The following is a 23,811-nucleotide window of genomic DNA, read 5'->3' on the forward strand; positions in this document are numbered from 1 at the left end:
ATTATGAAAGTCTCGTTCTTACAGGGTGGAAGAGGGGAGGGCTGCAGCCTTCACTCCATGCTGTCATGGTCGTTGCCGTATTTTCTGGGTCCAGATCATCTGGCAAGTGACCTTACAACAAGGCCACCCAGAAAGCCCTGCAGGCAGGATGTGACTTGGAGAGGCAGGATTGAAAAAGACCAGTCCTTTCTCCACATATTTATTCAGGCTTGGCCCCTGGCCCGGGAGGTTTCCACATTGCTTGGACATCAGGAAATGCAAAAAAATGGCCCTGAAGACTGGGAGACCCCAGTGAGTGTTTGGGGAAGAAAGTTAACACTACTTCATACTTGTTGTATTCATTGTATGATTTGTTTTGGCTTTCAGTTTGAAGAGCAAATACTGGGTCAATGAACAGAGGTAAGAAATTATTTTTATAAGAAATAAAAATCTCAGAGTGATCTATTTAAATTCATTGCACATAAAAAAGCCACACCTCAAAGTCACGTGGATGAGCTGTTCTGTATGTTCTCAGGAATTCATAAGACATGTCTTGGAGGATACATGGCTACACACACCCTGGGCCCAGAAGATGCTCAGCAGTAGATCTCCTTGGAGGGCATAAATGAGAGGTGATGTTCCTGAAGAGGAATTCCAGAGCGCTCTCACTCCAGGAAGGTTCTAAAACCTCCGAGCAAATGACAGTTTAGAACGAGAGCACATGTAACCTAAGCCCTGGCACTCCTTGGCCCATTCCTTTTAAGCCTCAGGGCGTCTGGCCCAGCCCCAGACTCACCCTGTTCCTGAGGCATCCTGAAGGTTCACACGGTTCCCAAGGTTGCGAATCCTCTAGGGATCATCTAGGAGTGAGCCCGCCTCGCGGGCTCCCTCAGGAACAGGGCCTCTAGAATGAATGCAGAGCTGATGTGGACTTGACTTCCTGGGCAAATTCTAGACCATAAAAGTGAAATTCAGCTTTTAGAAGTGTTCCCAAGAGGGAAGTGAGGGACCTCAGCTGAAGCAGAAAGGTGGGGGGACGAGTTGAGTCCCTGAGAAATGAAGTTCTTCTCCTCTGCCTTGCCTATCCAACAAATTAATCTTGTTTGTTGAGGAGTTTGGCTTTTATGCTGCCATTGAAGGGTTTTAAGCCAGAGAGTGACACGCCCAGGCCAGTGTTTGAGCACCGTTACTGAAGACTTCCAGAGCAGTGTGGAAGATAGTTTAGAGTGGGAGGGACCCAAGGCTAGGATCCAGTTAAGGACTAGAGCAGGAGTCAAGGCAGGGGTGGGTGAGAGGCACCAAGAGAGGCACGGCAGGACTGGACCAGTTTCGATGAGTCCAGCACACCGGAAGTACCTGCAAAGTACAGAAGCAGCACAGAAAAAGGACCACTGGTAGGGGTGCGAGAAAGTCAGGGAAGACCTCAAAGAGAAGATCACATAGGACAGATGAGCTGGAAAGGCACCCCGGGGAAACTGGGAGCCCTGCGAAGGCAGAGAGACACAGAGGCAGCCTGGACCACTGTGAGCTCTGGAAATGATTGCATGGCCGGAATGGGCCACTGGAGGGAAGGCTTGAGGAGGGGTGAGGTTGGAGAGGTGCGCAGACACCAGGCTCCGAAGGGGTCAGTCCTGGAGGCAGTGAGGAAGATGTTAAAGCTGGTTTGTAAAGGGGAGCTATGTTTCCCGATGGGCCAGACAATTCCTGCAAAAATACACACTTTCCTACTGAAACTGAGAGCTCCGGCAACCACGAGACACACACACGTGGTTCATGGCACAGGTCTGAGGACTTCTTGCTCCCTTGTCAGGTACGGAGGAATTTCCATTGGAGGAAAGCTCCCGGCTCCCCCCATCACTGGAGAAGCCCTTGTTGGATTTTTAAGTGACCTTGGCCAGTTAATGAATGTGAGCGGGGTATGTAAACAGACTGGAGATTTCGTAGGACTTTCAACTTGCCAGTTACCATGAAATAGAAATGATCGTGAACGCTAAGGGAAGGGGGGAAAAACACCTCTTGGTTGTTTATTATGGTTTTCCAGGGCCCTCTCACCAGAGAAGCCTCTAAAGAAATGTCTGCTTTCCTTAAACATCTAGAAACTGAAGACAACATTAAGGTATTGGCCCTGCACAGTCTGCCCTAGAGCTAAAAACTCATGTGAGCTGGTTGTTTTATTTTTATTTTCCCAACTTAATTAAATTCCATCCCTCCTCCTGTTTAAATCTGGCATGGAATGTCTCCCAGCGGCCAAAACCTTCCTCCCTCTCACATTCTTTTTTCCTGCAGCTCATTTTTTCTTTAAACAGCTGCTGTTAGTGCAGAGTCTCCTATGCAGTAGCAGAGCCTAACAAAGCCACATCTCTGCCCTCTAGGTGTGGTTTAACAACAAAGGCTGGCATGCCCTGGTCAGCTTCCTCAACGTGGCCCACAATGCCATCTTACGGGCCAGCCTGCACGAGGACAGGAACCCCGAGGAGTATGGCATCACCGTTGTAAGCCAGCCTCTGAACCTGACCAAGGAGCAGCTCTCCGAAATTACAGTGTAAGCTACTGAGGCCCCAGCCTCACAGCTTTCTAGTCACCTTCTCCACTCTACCCACCCCGAGAAGATTTTCACTAGCAGAAGCTGCTGGGCTGGATGGCAGGTTTGTTTAATCTCTCACACACACACACACACACACACACACACACACACACACACACACACACACACACACACACACACACACACACACACACACACACACACACACACACACACACACACAAACATAAGACTTCATGCGCCAAACTGCGTGGCCATTCTTCCTCCTCATATTTATTTGGAAAGTAAGCATATGTTTGGTTCCGTTCCCTTTTGGCTCTTGATAACACATTGCTCCTGGAGCTTACACAAATACTCTCCTTTCCAGTATGCAAAATGATTGCCAGGAACTGGGAGATTCAGTAAATCTTTCATCGCCCCAGTAGTAATTATCTTAGATTCCAGTAATTTCCCCCAGACAGTCAGGCTTCGGACATGTCGACAGATCCTTACCTTCCTAAAGCCTAGGCTCAGCTTCTAGCAGTAAAAACCTCACTCTTTTGCAATTTGTAGCATGTTTGCCTTATTCGAGGCCTACATTTGGTGAGAATGCCTTTGTTAGAGCAAACTCCTTCTGGAAGGCAGTTAGGGGACCCAGTATACTCCAAGTGCCCTGAACGTGCCCAGGGCCATGGCTGAACTTGGGTGGGTCCTGGGCCCTTGGGACCTTCCTCAGGACACCCTCTGAGGCCCTCGACTGAGGAAAAGTAGTCTGTGTCCATTCTCACTTAGCCCAAGTTTCCATACCTCCTGCCAAGCCTCTTGAATATGAAATATGAGAGAGGAGTCTCTTGTGATTATAAAAATAGTATATAACATAGTATGTGTTCATTAAATAAAGTTTATAGAATAGAGTTTTAAGAACTTAGTGTTTATAACCCAACACAGTTTAGGGTGTTTCCTCTAGACATTTTTGGGTGTTTCCTTCCAGTAATTTGTTATAATCTTAGTGTGTATGTAGATCAAGCTATTTGTAATTTTAACAGAGCAGCAACTAGCACATATGGTGCCTTTGTGGGAATTAGGAAAAGGTGCTCCTTTCTCAAGGCAGGCGCTGGCTTACACCAGAGTGCCTGGCTTGTATGTGAAGGTCAGGTTGGATTTCATCCCACACTTTCCCCCTTCGCCAGATGCTTTCTATCTGATCCGGGAAAGAGTGAATAAGATCCAACATCCTGTATAATCAGCCTGTTCCCTTTTTACTTAAATTTATGTTATAACGTAACATTTCTCTATGTTATGATGTTTCTTGAAAGCATGATTTAACAAGATAATTTAAATAAAGATAAATTTTTGTTTTAAAAGTTTATTTCTTTTCACAGACCCTATAACTATCTACATAAAAATTCAAGAGCATCTATAGACAAATTATTAGAACTAATAAGAGCATTGCAGTGCATGAGATTAATGTAAAAATCCGTTTCTATACACAATCAACAAATAATTAGAAAAGGTAATAAAAAGAAAATGTACTAGACTTTTATATTAACAGGGGACAATATTTGATATTGACCTTAATACTCAACATTAACGTAGAACAGGAAATGCACAGATATCCATTTGCCTTTGACCCAGTTGGATTTACACAGCTGAGTGAGACGACAAGCTTCAGGCTGGGGAAGGGGATTCTGGAGGCATTGGTGAGGGCTTCCGAGAGCCTGACTTTGTTCTTCTCCTGCTTCCGCTCCTCCTCCCCTCTCTCCCTCTGTCTCCCATCCTTCTGCAGGCTGACCACTTCTGTGGATGCTGTGGTGGCCATCTGTGTGATTTTTGCCATGTCCTTCGTCCCTGCCAGCTTTGTCCTTTATTTGATCCAGGAGAGGGTGAACAAAGCTAAGCACCTCCAGTTTGTCAGTGGAGTGAGCCCCACCATCTACTGGCTGACCAACTTCCTCTGGGACATCGTAAGTATCAGGACCTAGCACCTCCCTCACCCCCGTGGGCCCAAGGTGGGTGGGCGTTTGTGTGTGCTCTGACTGAGGGGACGTGGCAGGGTGGGGCTCTCGTACGGCCAGGGATGCTGGAAGGTGATGTGCCCAGGGCCCAAGCTGGGGACAGATGCTGGGCGCAGCTTAGCACCCGCTGAGTGGGAACTCTGTAGGCCCTGCACAAGGGGCCTTCTGATGCACCAGATAATCCCTGCCCTGCAGCACCGAGGCTGGCCTTCCTGAGAACAACCGGGAGCTGAAGAGATGATATCAAGAGGCCCTTCACACTGCATCCTCTTGTTAGGTCCCACCCCACCCTCAAAGGGGTAAACTGGAAACTGCTCTGTGGTAGAGCTGCCAGATAAATAAGGGGCACGCAGTTCAATTTAAGTTTCAGATAAAACAATGAACAATTTTTAGTATAAGTATATCCTAATCCCCCCCCCCAAAATATGGCATTCTTACACTAAAAAATTTATTGGTTGTTTGTCTGAAATTCAAATTTAATTGGGCATCCTATAGTTTTATTTGCTAAATCTGGGAACCCTATCCAGTGGCCTTATTTTGCCTACCCAACCAGAACTTCACTATATTAGATTAGCTACCACTTGGGGGAACATGAAGAAAAAATGATTTATCACATCAACAGCAGACCACCACCTCTCTCACGATCAGGATTGGTGGGGGAAGAGAGGGGTCAGGATGGGTTACCTTGCGACAGGCCACAGGGTCAAAATGACTTGACAGTGAAGGCCTGGTTATAATGTGGGAGTTGTTATGATGCTAACTCCAGCCTATTCCAGGCGTCTTGGGGAACAAGATATTTTGTTTTATCTCAGCATTCTGAGACTAATGCGAGTCTCCACTTCATGGTGATGATAATGTATATCACGATGGAGACCAACACAAACAACCTTTTCCACTATGACGTTTAATAATGATGGCAAATATCTTACTCAACTCACTAAGCAGCCATCACTTAACAAGATAAAGCCAGAAATCATCAGTACCAACTGATCTTCCCTCCTCTCTTCTGTCTACATGAGGAAACACTTATGAACACATGGGGAGGAGGTCAGAGCCAATAAACCTCACTTTGGATGAGAACATCCCTTGCAGCCACCCAAGTTGGCCCTGTGCTTAAAACATGAGAGGAGCTAGGCTCACCTGCACTGAAAAGCTATTAAAGTGCTGGGTTTTTGCATTCAACTTTTTTTTTTTTTAAGACAAGGAATAGAATTAACACTTGGGGCTGACCCATGTGTGTGCCTGACTACAGACAGATCTCTGAGCCTAAGGAGAAACTGGTGGACAGAAGGACAGAATGGGTGTCTGAATGGGAGATGATACTAGCAAAGTAGACACTTAGCAGCCTAATGAAGGGTTTGGAGACAGTGACTGTGATGCCAGCAGGCTTCCTGATGCTCTAGAATTTTAAGGCTGGCCTGGAATCTGAACTCAAGGAGCTATGGTATCGGAGCTAAGCACCCTCCTTAGCCAGTGGCGAAAAGATAACCTTGGCCTGGGAGTCATTGTTGAATAAATGAACAAATACTCATTGTTTATATCATTCACACAGTGCATAGACGATGTTGTAAGTTCTTATTTTTTTATATATCATGTTTTTCTTTTCTTTTAAATTAGGAAACAACCACAAACTTACAGAAACGTTGTAAACACCATTCAAAACTATTTTCCTCACCCATTTGAGAGTAACTTCCAAACAAGATGTCCCTTCATACACACATACACATACACACCCCAGCCACCTCCAATGTGTACCTCTCACAAACGAGGACTCACCCTATACGATCACAACGCAACTGTCAACATCAGGAAACTAGCACTGATGTATCACTTCCATCTAATCCTCAGACCCCACCCAAGTTTCGTCAATTGCCCTAATAATGCCTTTTATAGAAAAAGAGCTAGCTCAGAATCATGCATTGCGTTCAGTTGTCCTGACTCCTTAGTCTCCTTCAGCCTGGGATTGTGCTCAGTCTTTCCTTGACACTCATGTCTTGACGCTTTTGAAGATCATAGGCCAGTTGTTTTGCAGAAAGTCCATTAATTTTGGTTTGCCTGATGCTTCCTCATGGTTGGATTCGGGTCATGGTTGCAGTTTCATGAAGGGATGCTCTGTCCTGCTCACTGCATCCTGTCAGGTAGCTTCTGATTTCAATTTGTCCTATTACTGATGATGGTCACTTCAGTTACTTGATGAAGATGGTGTCTGCTGAGCTTCTTCACTGTAAAGTTACTTTTTTCCTTATAATTAATAAGAATTTAGAGAGATGTGCTTTGAAGTTATGTAAATATCCTGTTTGTTTGTTATCAGGCTTTCCATTTATTCATGTATTTATTTATGCTTGTATGGAGTTGTGGTTCCTGTGTTAATCAACAGACTACAATCTGATACCATTCTTAACTGATCTTGGTGCTCAGATTATCCCCAGTCTGGCCAGTTGGAGCCCCTTCAAGCTGGCTCCTGTGCCCTCTTGACTTGTGTCCCCACGTTCGTTGAGTACCTCCAAGGTCTCTGCCCAGCAAGATGTTCCTCCCCACAGCCCTACCCTGGAATCAACTGTCCCCCCCAAGGAGCTCTGGTTCCTTCCAGGGGAAAATGTCCCTCAAAAACCAAGATTTCAAAAAAAAAAAAAACAAAACCAAGATCTCGGTGTTAGATATATTCACTGGTCCCAGGCCTTCTCGGTGGAGAGAACTAGGTGAGACATGCAGGTATATACACAGACATACACACATTTACATCCATACTTCTCTGTCTATCTATACACTGAACAAAACACTCACTAAAACCACTAATTCCAATCCAGCACCACAGGCTCCCTCTGGTTTTCTGTCTTTCCATATTTTTAACTCCCTTCTGCACAAGTGAGAACCTGGTTTCTGTTGCCCCTGACTCATGTGCCTACCTGAGCAGTACACCTGTGTGTAATAAGCCCCATCTCTGCCCTCACCCTCTCCCCTGTGTGGACACGCTCCTCTCCCTGCTCCAGCCACCCGCCATACGCAGGTCCTCCTCGTGCTGCTCTGGCTCTGATATCCCACAACAGATCAGCCCCCTGTAAAGACACCCTCCTGACCCCACTGGGGCTCCAACACCGCACACCAGTCCACCTCCGTGGATGCCCTTCTCACCCTTCTTAGGCTCTCATTCTGCTTGGGACCACTCTGACTTCTCCCCTCCCCCCACCGTGGCTGCCCACATTTCCCTGTCAAGCCTGCTGGCTTTAGGACTTAATTCTGTACGAAGGGAAGGGAGGAAGTGATGTGAGGCCAAGGATTATACTTTAAGCTTTTCTGAATTCTGGAGACATGCTTAGAAAGTAGAATCAACAGGACTTTGAGATTGATTGGAAGGAGAGAAGGAGAGATCAGGTGGAATTTTATAATTCATTCTTTCAAAAGATACAGACTGTACCCTCCCTCCTGTGTAGGGAGGTGGGGGTGGCATGGGGTAGGAGGACTAAGGACAACTTAACATACGTTCGCTAGCCAAGAAATGTTTAGACGAATAGAATCAGAATCCCAAAACATAAGTGCTGGAGGAGGCTGGCCCAGCCCTCATTTTGCAGAACAGGAAGCAGAGGTGCAGAGAGGTTAAGTGCCTCCCTCCCTTCTTCTCTCTTCAAGATGAATTACACTGTGAGCGCTGCACTGGTGGTGGGCATCTTCATCGGGTTTCAGAAGAAAGCCTACACTTCTTCAGACAATCTTCCAGCCCTGGTCGCACTGCTCATGCTGTACGGGTGAGTTGTGTGGGCCATTAGCTAATGTTGCCAAAGGGAAGCCAGGGGAGGAGGCTGCAGTTCTGACAGAAAACCAGGGTTTGCAGTGCCAAGGTCAGCTTCCAGCTCCCAGCAGGGTCTGTGGCTGCTGACCAGGAATCTGTCTGGCTTCTGTGTCCGACTCCACGCACAGAGGGATTCCTGCAGCTCAGTCCACTCATCCATTCGGGTACAATGGAGACACCCCACAGGGCTTGAATCTTAATCTTCTTCCACTCAAACTGTGACCTGACCAAAGTCTGGGAATCCATCACTCCCCACTTCCTCACTCAGCTCTGACCCTCATTCATCTGTGACCAGTCCGTCCATCTCAGTGTCTCCTGTACCAGCCAAGGGTTATTTGCACATGGGAGACTGCACCTGAAAAGCTGCTCTGGGTCAGGGCCAGAGGATAACACAGGGATTAAGTCCAGTAGAATTCTAGAGCATGCAACTTTATATCCAGGCCCACCACTTACTATGTATGTAACTATGGGCAAGTAATTCACCCCACTTGGGCCTCAGTTTCCTCATCTGTAAAATGGAGATCATAATACCTGGCCCTACCTATCAGGGGCCAGTAGAGTCTTGCCAGAGCAATGGTCTCCATTCATCTCTCTTGGAAATAGAGAATTCAGGAACCAGTGTGACTGTGACACGTCAGCTACAATGAACTATGAGCCTGTTGGGATCTCAGCCCAGCTTTGCTGAGCCAGACTAGAGTGGGAAGAACACTCCTATGTTATGTAAGGCTTTATAATTTACCAAGTACATTCACAGCTTTTGCTTCTCACAAAAACTCCATGAGGTGGTCAGGAAAGGCATTGTTATCTCCATTCAAAGATGAAGAGCAAAGACCAAGGGAAGAAGTATCTCTTCGGTTTCCCCAGGACTCTCACCAGTTCAAACATACCCCCATGTGAGAGGGGAATGCATGATATCTAGGGGTACAGTAGATGGAACGGAAATTGGAACTCGGTCCACTGTGTTGTGTCATTTCACACAGATGGGCAGTCATTCCCATGATGTACCCAGCATCCTTCCTATTTGATGTCCCCAGCACAGCCTATGTGGCCTTATCTTGTGCTAATCTGTTCATCGGCATCAACAGCAGTGCCATCACCTTCATCTTGGAATTATTTGAGAATAACCAGGTAAGCATAACTTTCTCAGTTCTTTGTTTGATTATTAGGATACTGGAGAGTGTGATGGTCAAGCAGAGCCAGAGGCAAGCACTGTGTCTGTACAATCTTAGTGTATAAATGAATGTTGCTTCTTCCTTTCCTTTATCCTTCCCTCCTTCCCTTCTTTCCTTCCTTTCTTTTTTTCTTTAAGCTCCTTGTTCATTTGTGTGCTCTGAGTGTCATGGTTTTCTGAACCCTTTCTGCAAGTTATAAATGACCTTTCATAATCCTAAGCTTTTAGATCTTCTTACTTCTTCAAGAAGGTTTCCTTGGGGACTTTGGGTGTTAGGTTTTATACACACACACACACACACACACACACACACAGAGGTAATGCATTCATGCGATTTCAAAATTTAAAAAGAACAGAAAGGCATGCAATGAAGAGTCTCCTTCCTACTCCTGTTTCCCACTCACCTAGTTCTCTTCTCCAGAGACAACCTTTCATATGAGTTTCTTATGTGTTCTAGAGACATATAAGCAAATACATATATAACCTTTCTCCCAATTTCTTACATATATTGTAACAGAGTAACATATACTATTGTACATGAAAATTAATCCTGAGGTTAGGGTTAGGAATTTGGAGTGCTGAGTGACTCATTTTTATGAGCTATGAAGTTCAGTTGTCCCGTTCACACCCCCAGACTTCTCCTTGCCCAGAAAGAACTGACAAGAATGAATCCTGAAAACAGTGGTTGTGACTACAGGGTTGTCTTTGCTCCACACTCCCTCTCCCAGTCCCCTGTGTCTGAGCCCTGGCCATGACTGTCCTGGGAACATACCCAGGAATCGGTGGGCTCTCCTGTGTGCCTGTGTCCCCAGCACCTCTCTAGCCTTTCCCTCTCTCAGAAGGTCTTTGAAGTTGAGAGGGTTGGTACCAGCCAGAGCATCTGCACAGACGTCCTGTGGCCCCCGTCCCCACTCCTGCCTCTGGGCGCTGCTGGGAAGACCCAAAGCAAACCTGCACTAACCACCCAGTCCAATGGCCTCCTGAGAGCGACTCTTTCCCTGACCTTGTCAGGCTTTCTGTGGCCACTAAACAAGAAGCAAAACCCCATCTGTCCCATGACTGATAAAAAAACGTACCATGTCACAGTCAGACCCCAGAAGGGAGGTGGATGAGAATACAGACTCTGCCAATGGTCAGAGCATCCTGGAAGACTGAAAATGCTGCTCTTCAGAGCTGTTTTTGTCACAGGCTCACAGCTCACTAAGTCTTAGGCGAGCCTGTTACTTCAGAATAATTAAATAGCTTAAAGCAACTCAAAACATCCTCCCTCCTGCGGGCTGCACTCATTTAGCCAACAATTACCGAGCACACCCCCTCCCCTGCATTAAAAAAAAAAAAAAAAAAAAAAAAAAAAAGCTGGTTTCTTTCACCTAAACTGTGGAATAGATGCTGCAGAATTTCCCAGGATGCCACAGGAGGCTCCCCAGGTCCCAGAGGCATCCACTAGGTAAGCACCATGTGATGGATGTGCTGATATAAACAAGCATGGCCCCAGGAGCTCCCCTTCCCGTCAGTAAATGACCTGCACACCAAGTTAGGAGCTGATATAAACCACGGTACGTGACATTCCATAAGGCATTGTATGGCAGAACATCAAAGGAGCAAGACAGATGAAACACTACAGACCAGAGTGGGCCAAAACAGCTGGACTGTGGGGGCCAAGAGGATCTTGGTAGAGGAATTAAGTTTGCGCCTGGCCTGGAATAAGTAGGATTTTATTATCCCATTTAATAAACAATGAGGTACCTTCTGTGAACTAATCATGTGTAAGGTGTTTAGGAAGGACACCAAAATGATTTGGACCCAGTTCCTGTTCTCTGGGGACCAGTGACTAGTGCAGAAAACAGGCAGGTAAACAAATAATTAATCATGGCAATGTGGTAAGTCCTGTGAGAGAGGATTGGATATTTTACCGTGGGAATCTGGGAAGGCTTATGAGAGAAGGGGTTATTTGAGCTAGCTTTCTAAAGAAGGGCAGGAGTCTGCCAGCGAGCAGGAGGGGAAAGAGCATTCTTTCCAGCTAATAGCAGTGGTCAATAGACGCTGCAAGTGCAAAGGCCTAGAGGCAAGAGAGCATAGTTCCTTCCAGGAGTAGTGGGGTGGGCCCATGGGGAGGGGTGGATAGAAGGAGATGGGGTAACGTGAGCAAAAGTTCGGAGGCTGGAGAGGAAGGAGGTTGTGCAGCAGGGTTGGGCCAGAAGAGTGGGTCAGCCTCACCCCCTCGGCGTCCCCTCTGCCTGACACCGACACTTGAGGCTAGGGCAGCAAGCACCTTCTACCACCTGGAAACAAGTCCCCACAACTCAACCCGGACGCCAGGGCAAGTCTCCAGCCGTCTTTCCTGCTGGTGACAGTTGCAGACAGCCGTAGCTGTCCTGTGGGGGCTGAGAAGCAGAGCTAGAAGATGCTCAGGGCCCCTCTCCCGTTTGGTACAAGCTAGGCTAAGATATTGCCAGTGACAGAGCCTCAGCCCCCAGTGTGGCTCACAGCTGTACCAAAGGAGAGAGCCTTGGGCCACACTCCCAGCAGCTGCATCTCCTGGTAACAAAAGCCCTGGAGCGTTCCTGTGTACTGTCAAAGCGAGTCTGCAGTGAAAGCTCCTCAAGCAGGCTGCCGGCTAGAGGCACCTCCTGTGAGTATTCCGAAACTTCCTGTCTGCTTGACAGATCCCTCCGGTAGCCAGTCTGGCTGCTGCATCCCCTCTGGCTGCAGGCCTTCCACTGGTCCTGGTCCGTGAGGGCATCCAGGCCCCACCCCGCTCAGGAGGGGCAGCCAAGCTTGGCCTCCATCACTGACTGTTCTGCTTTTCCGTATTTCAGACGCTGCTCAGGCTCAGTGCCGTGCTGAGGAAGCTTCTCGTTATCTTCCCCCACTTCTGCCTGGGCCGGGGCCTCATTGACCTGGCACTGAGCCAGGCTGTGACAGACGTCTATGCCCGGTTTGGTGGGTAGCAATCACGTGGCCCTGGATCCTCCAAGGCCGGGAGGGCTGCAGTGGGAGTTCCTATGACAGACCTGCAGCCTGGGCTGGGGCCGGGGTCACCTGGTTGGTCTGGGATTTCCTGGACACTAGAAGGAATCGGAGTGCCTCCGTTTCCATGGCTAAGGAGACTAGGAGGGGTCAAGGGCAGTTCCTACTCTTCCATACTCTCACTTGAGGAGCCGGTATGAGACCTGGGTTTGGCTCTGACTTAATCCCTTGCATAAGGCCTAGTCTAGCTGAGCCTAGTGTTGTAACTAGGTCTTTGGGGACAGCTGGGACAGTTAAGTGGACTTAATTCCTGTCGATTTCTGGTGGCCTCCATCCCCAGGTGAGGAGCACTCTTCAAATCTGTTCCAGTGGGACCTGATTGGGAAGAACCTGGTTGCCATGGCAGTAGAAGGGTTGGTGTACTTCCTCCTGACCCTCCTCATCCAGTACCAGTTCTTCTTCAGCCTATGGTACGCTCGCGCCGCTGCCCTGAGGGTGCCAAGGCCAGCTCCTTGTGCCTGTCAGTCAGGGAACTTGATTTCAGATCCAAGTGGTCATCTCTTTCCTCATGAGCCCCACTCCATAAAGTTTTTTATGCTCTCGAAGCCTGGTTTGTTCTGAATAATACAAGGAGAGGTACATTAAAATAGGCACATTAGGATTTGTGTGTATTTAAAGTTTAAAAGTTTAAACTTTAAAGTGTTTAAAATACAATGCTATTAATTTCAATCACTAATATTTAATCCCATTCATTTAAGAAACAGATAGTCATATTAAATTGGATCATAGCATTGCAAATGATAATGATTCATTGGTATCCAGAGTACTAGGAAATAGATTTATGTATTCATGAGAAAATAGACAAAGCGGGCCCCTATGCTAGTTAGAGATTTGAGAATGGGGACAGGGCAGGGAAGGAAGGGAGTAATATGGGGGTGACGTTCGGGGTGAAGGCAGCCAGGTGCAGTGTGGAGCGGGTGGGGCAGTGATTGTGCACCCCTGGCTGGGGAAGAAGGGGGTTCCTGCCAGCCCTGACCCACCCCAGCTGTGCCGTCCTTCCCATGCTCTTGCCTGAGGCCCTGCATCATTCCGAAGTGGGTGCTCAGCTTTCCAGAAGGCAGCCCCCTCTGCCACCCAGGCTGACATTTACTGGGCTCAGCCCAGAGGCCCAGATTGCAAATCCTGGGGCACTCTGAAGAAGCCTTCCCCGACAGTGTTTGTCTCTTATTCTCTCTTCCTCTCGTGCTGAATGTGCTCACGTGTAAATAAAGATTCGGAGGACTCGTCTTGAGGTTTTGATCCACAGGGAATTGCGTTGTTGGAAAGAGACTGAATGAGATAATGGGTGTCAACACACTTAGAATAAAACAACATGGCCAGTACGTGGTTCTAGTGTGGGAAAGACAGTGTGAGGAGTCGCTGTCCACGGAAGCCTCAGCCCTTACAGGACCCCTGCAGCTTTGGCCACATCTTAGGGGGCCTGGGGCAGGAGAGGGGGAGGAGTTATTTACTGAAACAGACTCATTAGCTTCAGACTCTGGTGTCAGCACCATTGAGCGTGTCCTGCCGCATTAGACCGGAAAGAAGACCAGAGAAGTATTCCGCAGTCTCTGGCTTCAAGAAGACAGCCATGGCCATACTGAGAAGCAACCAGGAAAAGAGAGGAAGGAGAGGGAGGAAGAAGAGGTGCTCTTGGCAGAGGACACGCCTGCCTGTGGGGAGTTCAGGATGTCTGTGAAAGGAGAGGGGGAGGGGGATGCGAGATGGGCCTGGAGAGGAGAGCAGAGCCAGGGGGTGAAATGCCCCCCACCTTGGTGGGGCTGAGGGCAGCAGAAAGCTGTCGGGGTGTTTTGCTCAGGGGAATGACATGATCTGCCGGGGTTAGAAGGGGAGAGACCAGACAGGAGACCGCTTTGGCACCCAGGCGTGAGACGGTGGTAACCTGAAAAGGAATGGGGGCATTAGGAGATGGAGTAAAAGAAGTTGATTGGGTAAATAGTAGGAAGTCTGTTAGACAGTACTTAGTAATGAACTGGATATGGCCAGGGAGGAAGGAAGGAAAGCGTGGAGGTCAGGGTGTTCAGGGAGGTTTCAGAGAAGACGCTGTGCTTTTAAGGACGAGGAGGATTCTGCTCCACAGGGAGGTGAACAAGAACACTGAGCCCCTGGCGGTGCCTGCGGGGGCTCGAGCTGGGAAAGGCTAGCATGGGCTGGGGACCATGGGTAGATCGAACGGTTGGCGGAGGAGTTAGTCCAAGAGATAAATGGGAGAGAGGGTGGGAAGGGTAGGTGGAGCCTGACTGCAGGGCTCTGGGATTTCAGCTGAGGAGTTAGGGCTTTAACGTACAGCTGATGGAGAGCTATGGTTGGGGGCACGAGATAACCTGATGGACTAAAAGAAATGGGAGGCTTGGGCACTAGTAACTATCATTTGCTGAGTGCTTGCCATAGATGAAGGGTTTTTTCATGATAACAGCTCTCAGGTTAGGAGTCTTGACTCTGCGCCAGACACTGTGCCAAGTGCGTCTCCACCACAGTCCCATGAGGCACATGCTCTTACCAGCCCCTCCCTATCTTATGGTTGAGGGAGGTGAGGTTTGGAGAGGTTCTGTGACATGCCCAGAGTCACACATGGGAAGGCCAGGGCTGGAGCCCAGGGCAGACTCTGGACTCGAGCACTTGCCCTCTCTGCCTAACACCTCTCCTGTGGGGAGTCCTTTTGAGAGTTCAAGCCTGCGGGGATGGAAGGCCAGGCTGAGGCAGAAGCCAGGGAGTGGGAAGAATGTCAGAGGAAAAGAACAGTGTCAAGGATGCTGTACACCAGCTCACTGTCCTCTTTTCTTCATCTAGGACTGCCGAGCCTGCTAAGGAGCCTATCATAGATGAAGATGATGATGTGGCTGAAGAAAGACAAAGAATTATTAGTGGAGGAAATAAAACTGATATCTTAAAGCTAAATGAACTAACCAAGGTAAGGGAATAGTTGCCGGCGTGGTAGTTTGGAGGTGCCAGTTGGGCCAGAGGTGGCGGCACGTTGTAGTTTGCCTTCTGTAGAATAAGCAATACGCTTATCCAGGCAATTCCTTTCCCTGATTTTATGTGAGGTTATAAAACCTCTGTGTTATAACTTGTCTTCCAAGAACACTCAATGCACTTGCCCTAGTATTCATCTTGGGCACGGACACAGGGCCTCAGTGACAGCCACTGCAACTGAGCCCCGCTAATCTTTCTCCGTTCCATTTCCACACAGGGGGTCAGCTTCGAGACTCAGTGCTCACAGCACCTCTTTGCACATTCGTGTCAAAATGTAACCTTCGCCTAAACCATCCTTTGCCCTCTTACCCTCCCTGCTTAACCCTCTCTCAGTCCTCAGTTCACTTTCTCTGGACCTTACAGATTTATTCAGGCAGCTCCAGCCCAGCGGTGGACAGGCTGTGTGTGGGAGTCCGCCCCGGAGAGGTGGGTACTCTGCAGGCCACATGTGAAAGGGCCTCAGAAAATCAGCTCCTATGCATGTCTCTGGTCTCCTCTCAAGCAGAGCTGGCCAGCAGACGTAAAACATGTGCCACCGTAGGTCAGGTCATTCTGATTTTCTAGTAGCCACAGGAAAAAAGTAAAAGCAGGTGAAATTAATCTTAATCATTAATTTTATACACTATATCTGAAATAGTATCACTTCAACATGTAATTCGTATAAAACATTATGAGATATTTTACATTCTTTTTTGTTATTGTTCTAAGTTTTCAAAATCTAGTGTGTGTTTACCTTATAGCTTATAGCACACGTAGATCATTTCAAGTGCTCAGTAACCACTGTCAAGGAGGAAAAATTCTCCTTCCTTCTGCCCTCTTAGGTTCTGGGGCTGGAGCTCTGTCAGCTGGCCTGACCAAAGACCGGTTAACAAGAGAAAAACAAAGAGAAGTTTGTTACCATGTGTACCGTACATACACAGGGGAGAGGACTACCCCAAAGGGGTGGTTAGAACTTGGGCTTATATAGCATCTTAGCAAAGGAACAATACATTTTTAGGGAAGTTGCAAGACAAAGGAAAGGAACTTATAGTTTCTAGGGTGGCAAATTGTAGGAAGGCAAGTATATGGGTAACTAATAGTAGATTAAAGGCTAGTTAGCAAAGTTTGTTATATAGATTCCTCTGGTTTCATCTCCAAGCTGGTAAGAGTCTAAAGTTGTCTCCAGTGATTAATTTTTGTCCATCTTGGTAGAGAGGCAAGGGAAACACCTTGTAAATTTATGTCCTGCTTTGAAGCAAATAGGGGGGAGGGCAGAGAGCTTTTCTTATATTTGCTTCTTCTCATTTGCCTTTGGCTCAAAAGCATCCTTATGCCAAAGTGACACATTCTGCTGCCTTATACCATACATGGCTAGTGACCTCCACAAAGGCAGCACAGGCCTGAAATGCCTCCCCCCACCCCACACACTTGCCCCAGGGCCTGACACTCCAGACCTTCCTGGGCTCTAGGGCGAGGCCAATTCTGTGTGTTCTCCCTCAGTGCTTTGGCCTCCTGGGAGTGAATGGAGCTGGCAAAACAACCACATTCAAGATGCTCACTGGGGACAGCACAGTGACGTCAGGTGATGCCACTGTCGCAGGCAAGAGGTGAGTGTCCTGCTCATCCTGTCTCGGGGTGTCTCTCCCAGGTCCTAAGCCATGTCCTTGTCCCACCATAGGAAGGGTAAGCATTGACCCTGTATCTGAGGGTGACTCTGAGAGTCTGAAAGATATATGCAGAAGGGTGGACCTCCCAGAGGACATGGTCCAAAAAGTCTAGGACATAGACTCTCTGGAAAATTTAATTGAACTGTGATTGTTAAGAGATTCCTCTGTTAGCGTGAATTCTAGGAAAGCTCTGAGAAGTACCAAATCAGTGGTTCTTAGTCTTTTGTGGTTCATAAACATCTCACCCTTTGATCATCTGATGAACACACGCACCTTCTTCCTATAAAAATACACCAGTGTTTCCCATTACCTCTCTTCCTACGTTCTTTGCATTTTGGGGAATTTACTGAGCCCTGAAGCACATTTATGACCCTACAGGAACTCCTGGACCCCAGGTTAAGAACCTCTGTGATGACACATCCTTTCTCTGGGTTGAGTTTCTACACGGGGGATGGTTTGGGGCCCTCAGAGGCCTTATTCTGCATTGGCTATTTCTGTGTCAACACTTGGCTTTGCAGGCCAAGGTTCCTCTATAAAGGGAAAACTGGCATGTGCCCTTGGATTCTGGGAGGGTGCCTGCTGCTCTCTGAAATAAGGAGGATGGAAACAGACTGGTCATCCACAGGACAGTACAGAGAACATGAGCCTGCATTTGTCTGCCTCTTTCCAGGCTACCCTTTGAACAGCAGAGCTCACACACATTAGATGTGCCCAGAGAAACTCTCTGCCCTGGTTGATGGGTGGAGTTAGGCACTGCTGATATCTAACCAACTTCTGCTTGACTAGGGAAAGCTATCCTCAATATGGCCCAATGCTCCCTGGGTAGGGAGAGTCCTAAGCATTCTTCACTGGCTCAAATAGGATGAGTTTGGTTCCCCAGCCATCCCTGTTGGGTCTAGAGCAAAGGGAATGGCAGAGGTGGAGCCATGGCTGGGTCTATCTCATCTTCAGATCTAGCTTAGCCAAACAAATGACTTCATGATGGTAACAAAGGGGAAACGGCAGGGAGTGGAGGTGGGGGGACGATAGGTTTTACCATGAGACATCAAGTTATAGTCCAAGTGAGACACAGATGCCCAGAAGGTAAAACCAAGACAGACGAAGCTAGAAAGAGCGTATAGGTTTAAGACACAGGATTCAGGTTCTTCAGTGGAGTAGTTCCTCTGAATTTGGTGAAGTACACTCCTTGCTTCTCTGGGTGGTTTTAATTGGCCCAGCCATACCTAAGTAGTTTTTGTCATAGTGGGGACTACATGGCCTCTCTCTGTCCCATCCTGTTGCATACTGTGGCATCCATCCTTTATTCACCGACCCTAAGCTGTAAGAGAAGGGGGAAAGAAATTAGATCAGTCTATGGACAGTTTATTTTTTCATCAAGGCAATATATTTTCCAGCGGGAGAGAATATATTGGTCAAAGGGAGTTGATAGACTCAGTTCGTTTCATTTCTTCTCTTCTGCCAGCCTCTTGCTCTAGGTGGTGATCTGATTGGTTCCTCTTTCACTGACTGTATCTCTGCCACTAAACACAAATGGAGAAATTTACTTCCATCAGAAGGCACACGTCTTCTCTAGCGATTTTCCAAATGTTTGAAAGGGATCAAAAACCACTAGTCATTTTCTTAAATTTGATCTTCCCTTTGTTTTTAAGAGGTGAACCAATCCAAAAGCATTGCTGTCTCTGGGTAGCAGGTATTCAGTTTATCCTAGACAGGGAAACGGGAAAATCTGACTGGATTCAAAGCTCAGAACTCCTGGAGTTTATCAGTTTCTAACCAAACCGCCCCTGCTCTGATTGCTAAATGTCGTGCACATTTCTAAAGCAAAATGGGAGAAGAGAAGAGGCAGCTTTCTTATCTTATTGGCAGAAACTCCTCCAGCCCTAGATCTCTGGTCACCCACTTTGCGAAGGAAACCTGCTAACTGCTTTTTCTCCTTGCAGTATTTTAACCAATATTTCTGACGTCCATCAAAGTATGGGCTACTGTCCTCAGTTTGATGCAATCGATGACCAGCTTACAGGGCGAGAACATCTTTACCTTTATGCCCGGCTTCGAGGTGTACCAGCAGAGAACATCAAGAGGGTAAATAAACATGGTTTGTTATGGCTACTCGAGAACCTGTTTTATGAGAATGCATTTATTTAGAGATGGGAAAGCTGGAACACGCTATCCATTTATTCATTCAACAAATGCTCAACTGAGTGTCTGCTACGTGTCAAGTACTGTTCTGAAAAACAAGGGTATAGCAGTGAACAAAATAGATAAAAAAAGTCCTGCCCTAATATCTAACAAAACGATATACACATTTACCCTTTGATCCGGTACAAAATGCATATGCACAAGGTTATTCACTGCATTTTACTCATAAAATATGGGAAATTAGCTAAATGTTCAGACATAGGAAATTGGCTGAATAATTTGTGATAAATACATACAATAAGGTCTTATGCAGCTGTAAAAAAAAAAAAAAAGCAAAGAAAATCTCTGAACTGATATGGAGTTCTTTCTAGGAGATATAGTTAAGTGAAAAAAGCAAAGTGCAAAAGAGCACATGTAGAATGCTAATTTTTAGTGTAAGAAAGTAGGAAAAATAAGAAAGCATAAATATGTCTGCTTACCTTTACAAATAGAAATATAGGAAGGATAAACTGGAAAACAATAAATGTAGTGGTCAGCAAGAGGGAAATGGGAGAGAATAACACTTCTCTCAGGGTATTTTTTTTGTATAGTTTAAACTTTTAGAAGCATGTTAATGTTCTACATATTCAAAAAAATAAAACTAAATCAGTAAGAATGAAAAAGAGGTAAAAATGAAAACAAAAAGAAAATCCTAACACTGAAAGCAAACTAAAATAAATTAATCCAATTTTATTTCAAATGAATGTAATAATCATACAGGAGGGGAGGAAAAGAACTAATACAAATAACTGATGATACAATATTTGACAGTATATCCTCAGTCTTGGGCAGTTGGAGCAGAAAGAAAGAGCTACAAGCAAATTTTGAGCTCTTTTTAGTTGATTTGTTTCTTTAGTGGCATGGGCAAAGCAATTCTGAAACAATTTTACATGTTTTGTAGGACTAAGTAAATGAATAAATGTGTTTATGTTGTTTGGAGCCAGAGTTCTCAGTGTGGAAGAAGAGACATACAAATATGAAAAGGGGGAAAGTAAGAAAGAATCCTGTAAGGATGGATTGGAATTGGAGCTATTACTGTGAACTCATGAAATAGTTGTGTGCTTATGTTTGTGCATGCATGCCGTATGTGCTCATGTATATTGTACATGTGTGTACATAGGTATGTGCATGTGTGTGTATGTTTGTGTGTGCATATATCTGTCCTCTGAAAAGGCCAAGAAGCAAAAATACCCCAGTAAAAATGAGTATATCTAAGTGTCCAGATTTTGATCTCTAATACCATTCCCCACTAAAAGGAATTATGACTCTTCAGACAACTGACAAATTCCAGGGCTGAGACACCATAGGTAAAATGAGCCTGGAACATCTTATTATGTCAGAAAGTAAAGAGTGCTTTAAAAAAAAAATGATAGAGGCATGTCATAAGTGCACAGGAGCCATCTTGAAGGGGCTCCCAATGGCCAAATGTGGGACTATTTAAGCATCAACATAATTAAATACCATGACAATTATAAAACATTGGAGGAAAAGTAGGGATTTATAACTCCATATTGTTAAGTAGATAAGTAAATAATCAGGAGAGAAGGGATGGTTCTTGCCTACAGCCAAATGCTGAGAGCCAGCTAGTTAGTGTGCAGGAAGTTGCAGAGCTCAAAACTCATTCTGCAAGGATCAGAGTAAAGACTGGGTTGTGACAAGATTTGTGGTTGCTGAGTCTAGGGGAAATTTTTTATGAAAAGCAAGATATTTTTATGGCTTAAAAGTGTCTCCCACAGATTGCTTATTGGTTGTGAGGGGGAAGCCTGATAATCTTACAGTGGAGAAATTAGACAACACTTTAACTGGGTACTCAAAACCACCATCATCACTGAGGGTCAGATGGACATCCCATACCCCTAGATGTGATACCCTGAGAAGGACACAACTTCACCTACAGAATATTCTGATTGGGATGCATAACCTGAACCTTACCATGAGAAAACATTTGACAAGATCTAGAGAAACATTCTATATATATATATATGGGTTGTATTCTTAAAAATTATCAAAGTCATAAAAAACAAGGAATGGCAGAGAGAGCCTATGGAGATGTTCCTGATCACAGGAGGCTAAGTAGACACAGTGACTGAATAATGTACACTACACTGAAGCCTGTACTGGAGAGAAAATAGTGCTGGAAAGGACATTACTGAGTGAATTGGAAAAATCAGACTGTGAAGGGTAATAATCTAGATAAAAGTATCATGACAGGGCTTCCCTGGTGGCGCAGTGGTTGAGAGTCCGCCTGCCAATGCAGGGGACACGGGTTCGTGCCCTGGTCCGGGAAGATCCCACATGCCGCGGAGCGGCTGGGCCCGTGAGCCATGGCCACTGAGCCTGCGCAGTGAGAGGCCCGCGTACCGCAAAAAAAAAAAAAAAAGTATCATGACAATATTAAATTTACTGACAATCATAACTGTACTGTGGTTATGTAAGAGGATGTCCCTATACTTAGGAAATAGACACTGAAGTATTTAGGAATGAAGGGCCAAGTATAACTGACCCTCAGATGAGTCTGAAAACATTGTGTGTGTGTGTGTGTGTGTGTGTGTGTGTGTGTGTGTGTGTGTGTGTTTGTGTGTGTAAGAGAAGGAGAGAGAAAAATAGACTAGGAGTCTATGAGTGTTCTTTGCACTATTCTTATTCTTACACGATTCTGTCAGTTGGGGACTATTCCAAATAAAAAGTAAAAAATGGAGCTTATATTCTAGTGGGAGGGACAGACACTAAAAAGATAAACAAGTAAAATATACAATACATTTGAGAGTAAAAAGTCCTTAGGGGAAAAATAAAGCAGGGAAGAATTGTGGGGTATGCACTCTTAGGTAGGGTGGCCCAGGGACAACTTCACAGAGGAAGTGACTTCTGGATGAAGACCTGAGTGAACCATGTGGATATCTGGGGGAGAACATTCCAGGTAGAGGCGCAGAAGGCAGAGGCATGGTGGGCCTGTCTCCGAGAGACCTCCCTAGCTCTCCTTCCGTGCACATGCACGTGCACACACGCACACACACAGTATTCTCTGTCGTAGTTTACTGTTGAGTTCCCTCAAAGCACTGTTACAATCTGTCATTATTCTGTGTATTTTGGTTGTCTGTCACCACCCCCTGCCATCTGTGAGTACAGCAGCAATGGCCATGTTCACCATTATTCTTTAGCACCTTCTATGCCTGGTTCATAGAAGGTGCTCGATAAGTATATATTAGATGCACACACAAGACTTCAAGCGTGACCGTGATGAGGGGTGGTATCAACAGGTCTGGGACCCACCATCTTCTTAAACAGACCCTAGGACTCTTCCTCTTCTACTTCTAGCCATAGTCCAGGACACTGGGTGAGAAGCATTGTCCGACTCTTGTAAAGCTGAAGGCCATTTCTCAGGGGGCTACACCCAACGGGTGTGGAGCAGACCAAACCACATGGAGATCTAAGGCCCACAGTGGAAAGGAGACATCTGGCCCTTGAAGGCCACAAGCCACCCGCTGAGCCAGCAGGTGGTCCTTTTTCAGCCTAGCTGGGTCTGTCATCCTGAAGGTGTGTGATCTGGGAGCCCAAGACTTTGAGTTGGTGGAGGTTTGGGGTGTTTGCTTGTTTGTTTATCCCAAATGGGATTCCTTTCTCTTCCCTAGGTGACAGACTGGAGTATTCAGAGCCTGGGCCTGTCTCTCTACGCAGACCGCCTGGCCGGCACCTACAGTGCAGGCAATAAGCGGAAACTCTCCACAGCCATTGCACTCATAGGCTGCCCACTGCTGGTGCTACTGGTGAGCACCACCGGGACCACCGAAGGGCTTGCAGGAGCTGAGCGCTGCACCCTGTTGTCGGGCCAGCAGATTCAGGAAACGCAGCGGGCTGTGTTTGTCTGGGTTTTTGCCTGTTCTGCTCGTTTTGAGTGTATCAGCCCAGTGTTCGGTTCACAGCTCTTGGGGGGAGATAGAGTCATAACACATTCTTACTGTGAGTTCCTGGGAAGCCTCTTGGGGGCTGCGGGCTCTAGCAGGGAAGTTCACCCCCTCTGCAGAATGTCAGGGACTGGTCAAGATTTTTACTGCCTGACAAGGCCTGTCTGGGGTCCTAACTGGACAGGCGCACTGGCCTGGAGCAACAGCCCATGTGGATCTCACCAAAGCTGGACCAGGCCTGAGGCCCCCATACCCATGTAGTCTGGGGTTTATGAAGGCATGGATCACAGGCCTTGGAGGGACCTTGAAAATCACCTGAGCTATCTTCCTGCCTCCTTGCAAACATATACAGAGAATTTTTTCCTTTTTTTAAGATAACTCTATCATTGCCTTAATCAACCTTAACCCATTCACGGGCTGAAACGGGTCTAGAGGTGTGCATGATGTTTCTTCACGGTCCTGATTCACCTCCCGCCTTCCATGCCCTGTGCTGGCTTCCCCGGGCCTTGCCCCACGGGGGAGTGAATTTGTGTTTTGTCTGCCAGAGAGCAGAGCTGCTCAGAGGGAGTCAGCCAAGGAGGGTGCCGGCACCAGCCCCCTGTCCTC

At 46.7% G+C, this 23,811-nt stretch overlaps 1 protein-coding gene across 1 annotated transcript in view; it reads left to right on the forward strand.

Annotated features, from left to right (window-relative positions):
* ABCA4 (ATP binding cassette subfamily A member 4) overlaps positions 1-23,811 on the forward strand; it is a gene marked incomplete at both ends in the record, with an annotated part of 141,703 nt that overhangs the window by 113,804 nt on the left and 4,088 nt on the right. The window contains 14 exons of the mRNA XM_082859008.1: positions 367-399; positions 1,790-1,895; positions 2,021-2,095; positions 2,352-2,521; positions 4,290-4,467; positions 8,146-8,261; positions 9,286-9,433; positions 12,296-12,419; positions 12,787-12,916; positions 15,297-15,417; positions 15,843-15,905; positions 16,959-17,065; positions 19,066-19,207; positions 22,933-23,067. Of these exons, the coding sequence (XP_082715134.1) occupies positions 367-399; positions 1,790-1,895; positions 2,021-2,095; positions 2,352-2,521; positions 4,290-4,467; positions 8,146-8,261; positions 9,286-9,433; positions 12,296-12,419; positions 12,787-12,916; positions 15,297-15,417; positions 15,843-15,905; positions 16,959-17,065; positions 19,066-19,207; positions 22,933-23,067 (1,648 nt within the window). The remainder of the gene's footprint in view (positions 1-366; positions 400-1,789; positions 1,896-2,020; positions 2,096-2,351; positions 2,522-4,289; positions 4,468-8,145; positions 8,262-9,285; positions 9,434-12,295; positions 12,420-12,786; positions 12,917-15,296; positions 15,418-15,842; positions 15,906-16,958; positions 17,066-19,065; positions 19,208-22,932; positions 23,068-23,811) is intronic.

The sequence above is a fragment of the Leucopleurus acutus genome, assembly GCF_964270905.1.
Source record: "Leucopleurus acutus genome assembly, chromosome: 2".
Lineage (NCBI taxonomy): Eukaryota > Metazoa > Chordata > Mammalia > Artiodactyla > Delphinidae > Leucopleurus > Leucopleurus acutus.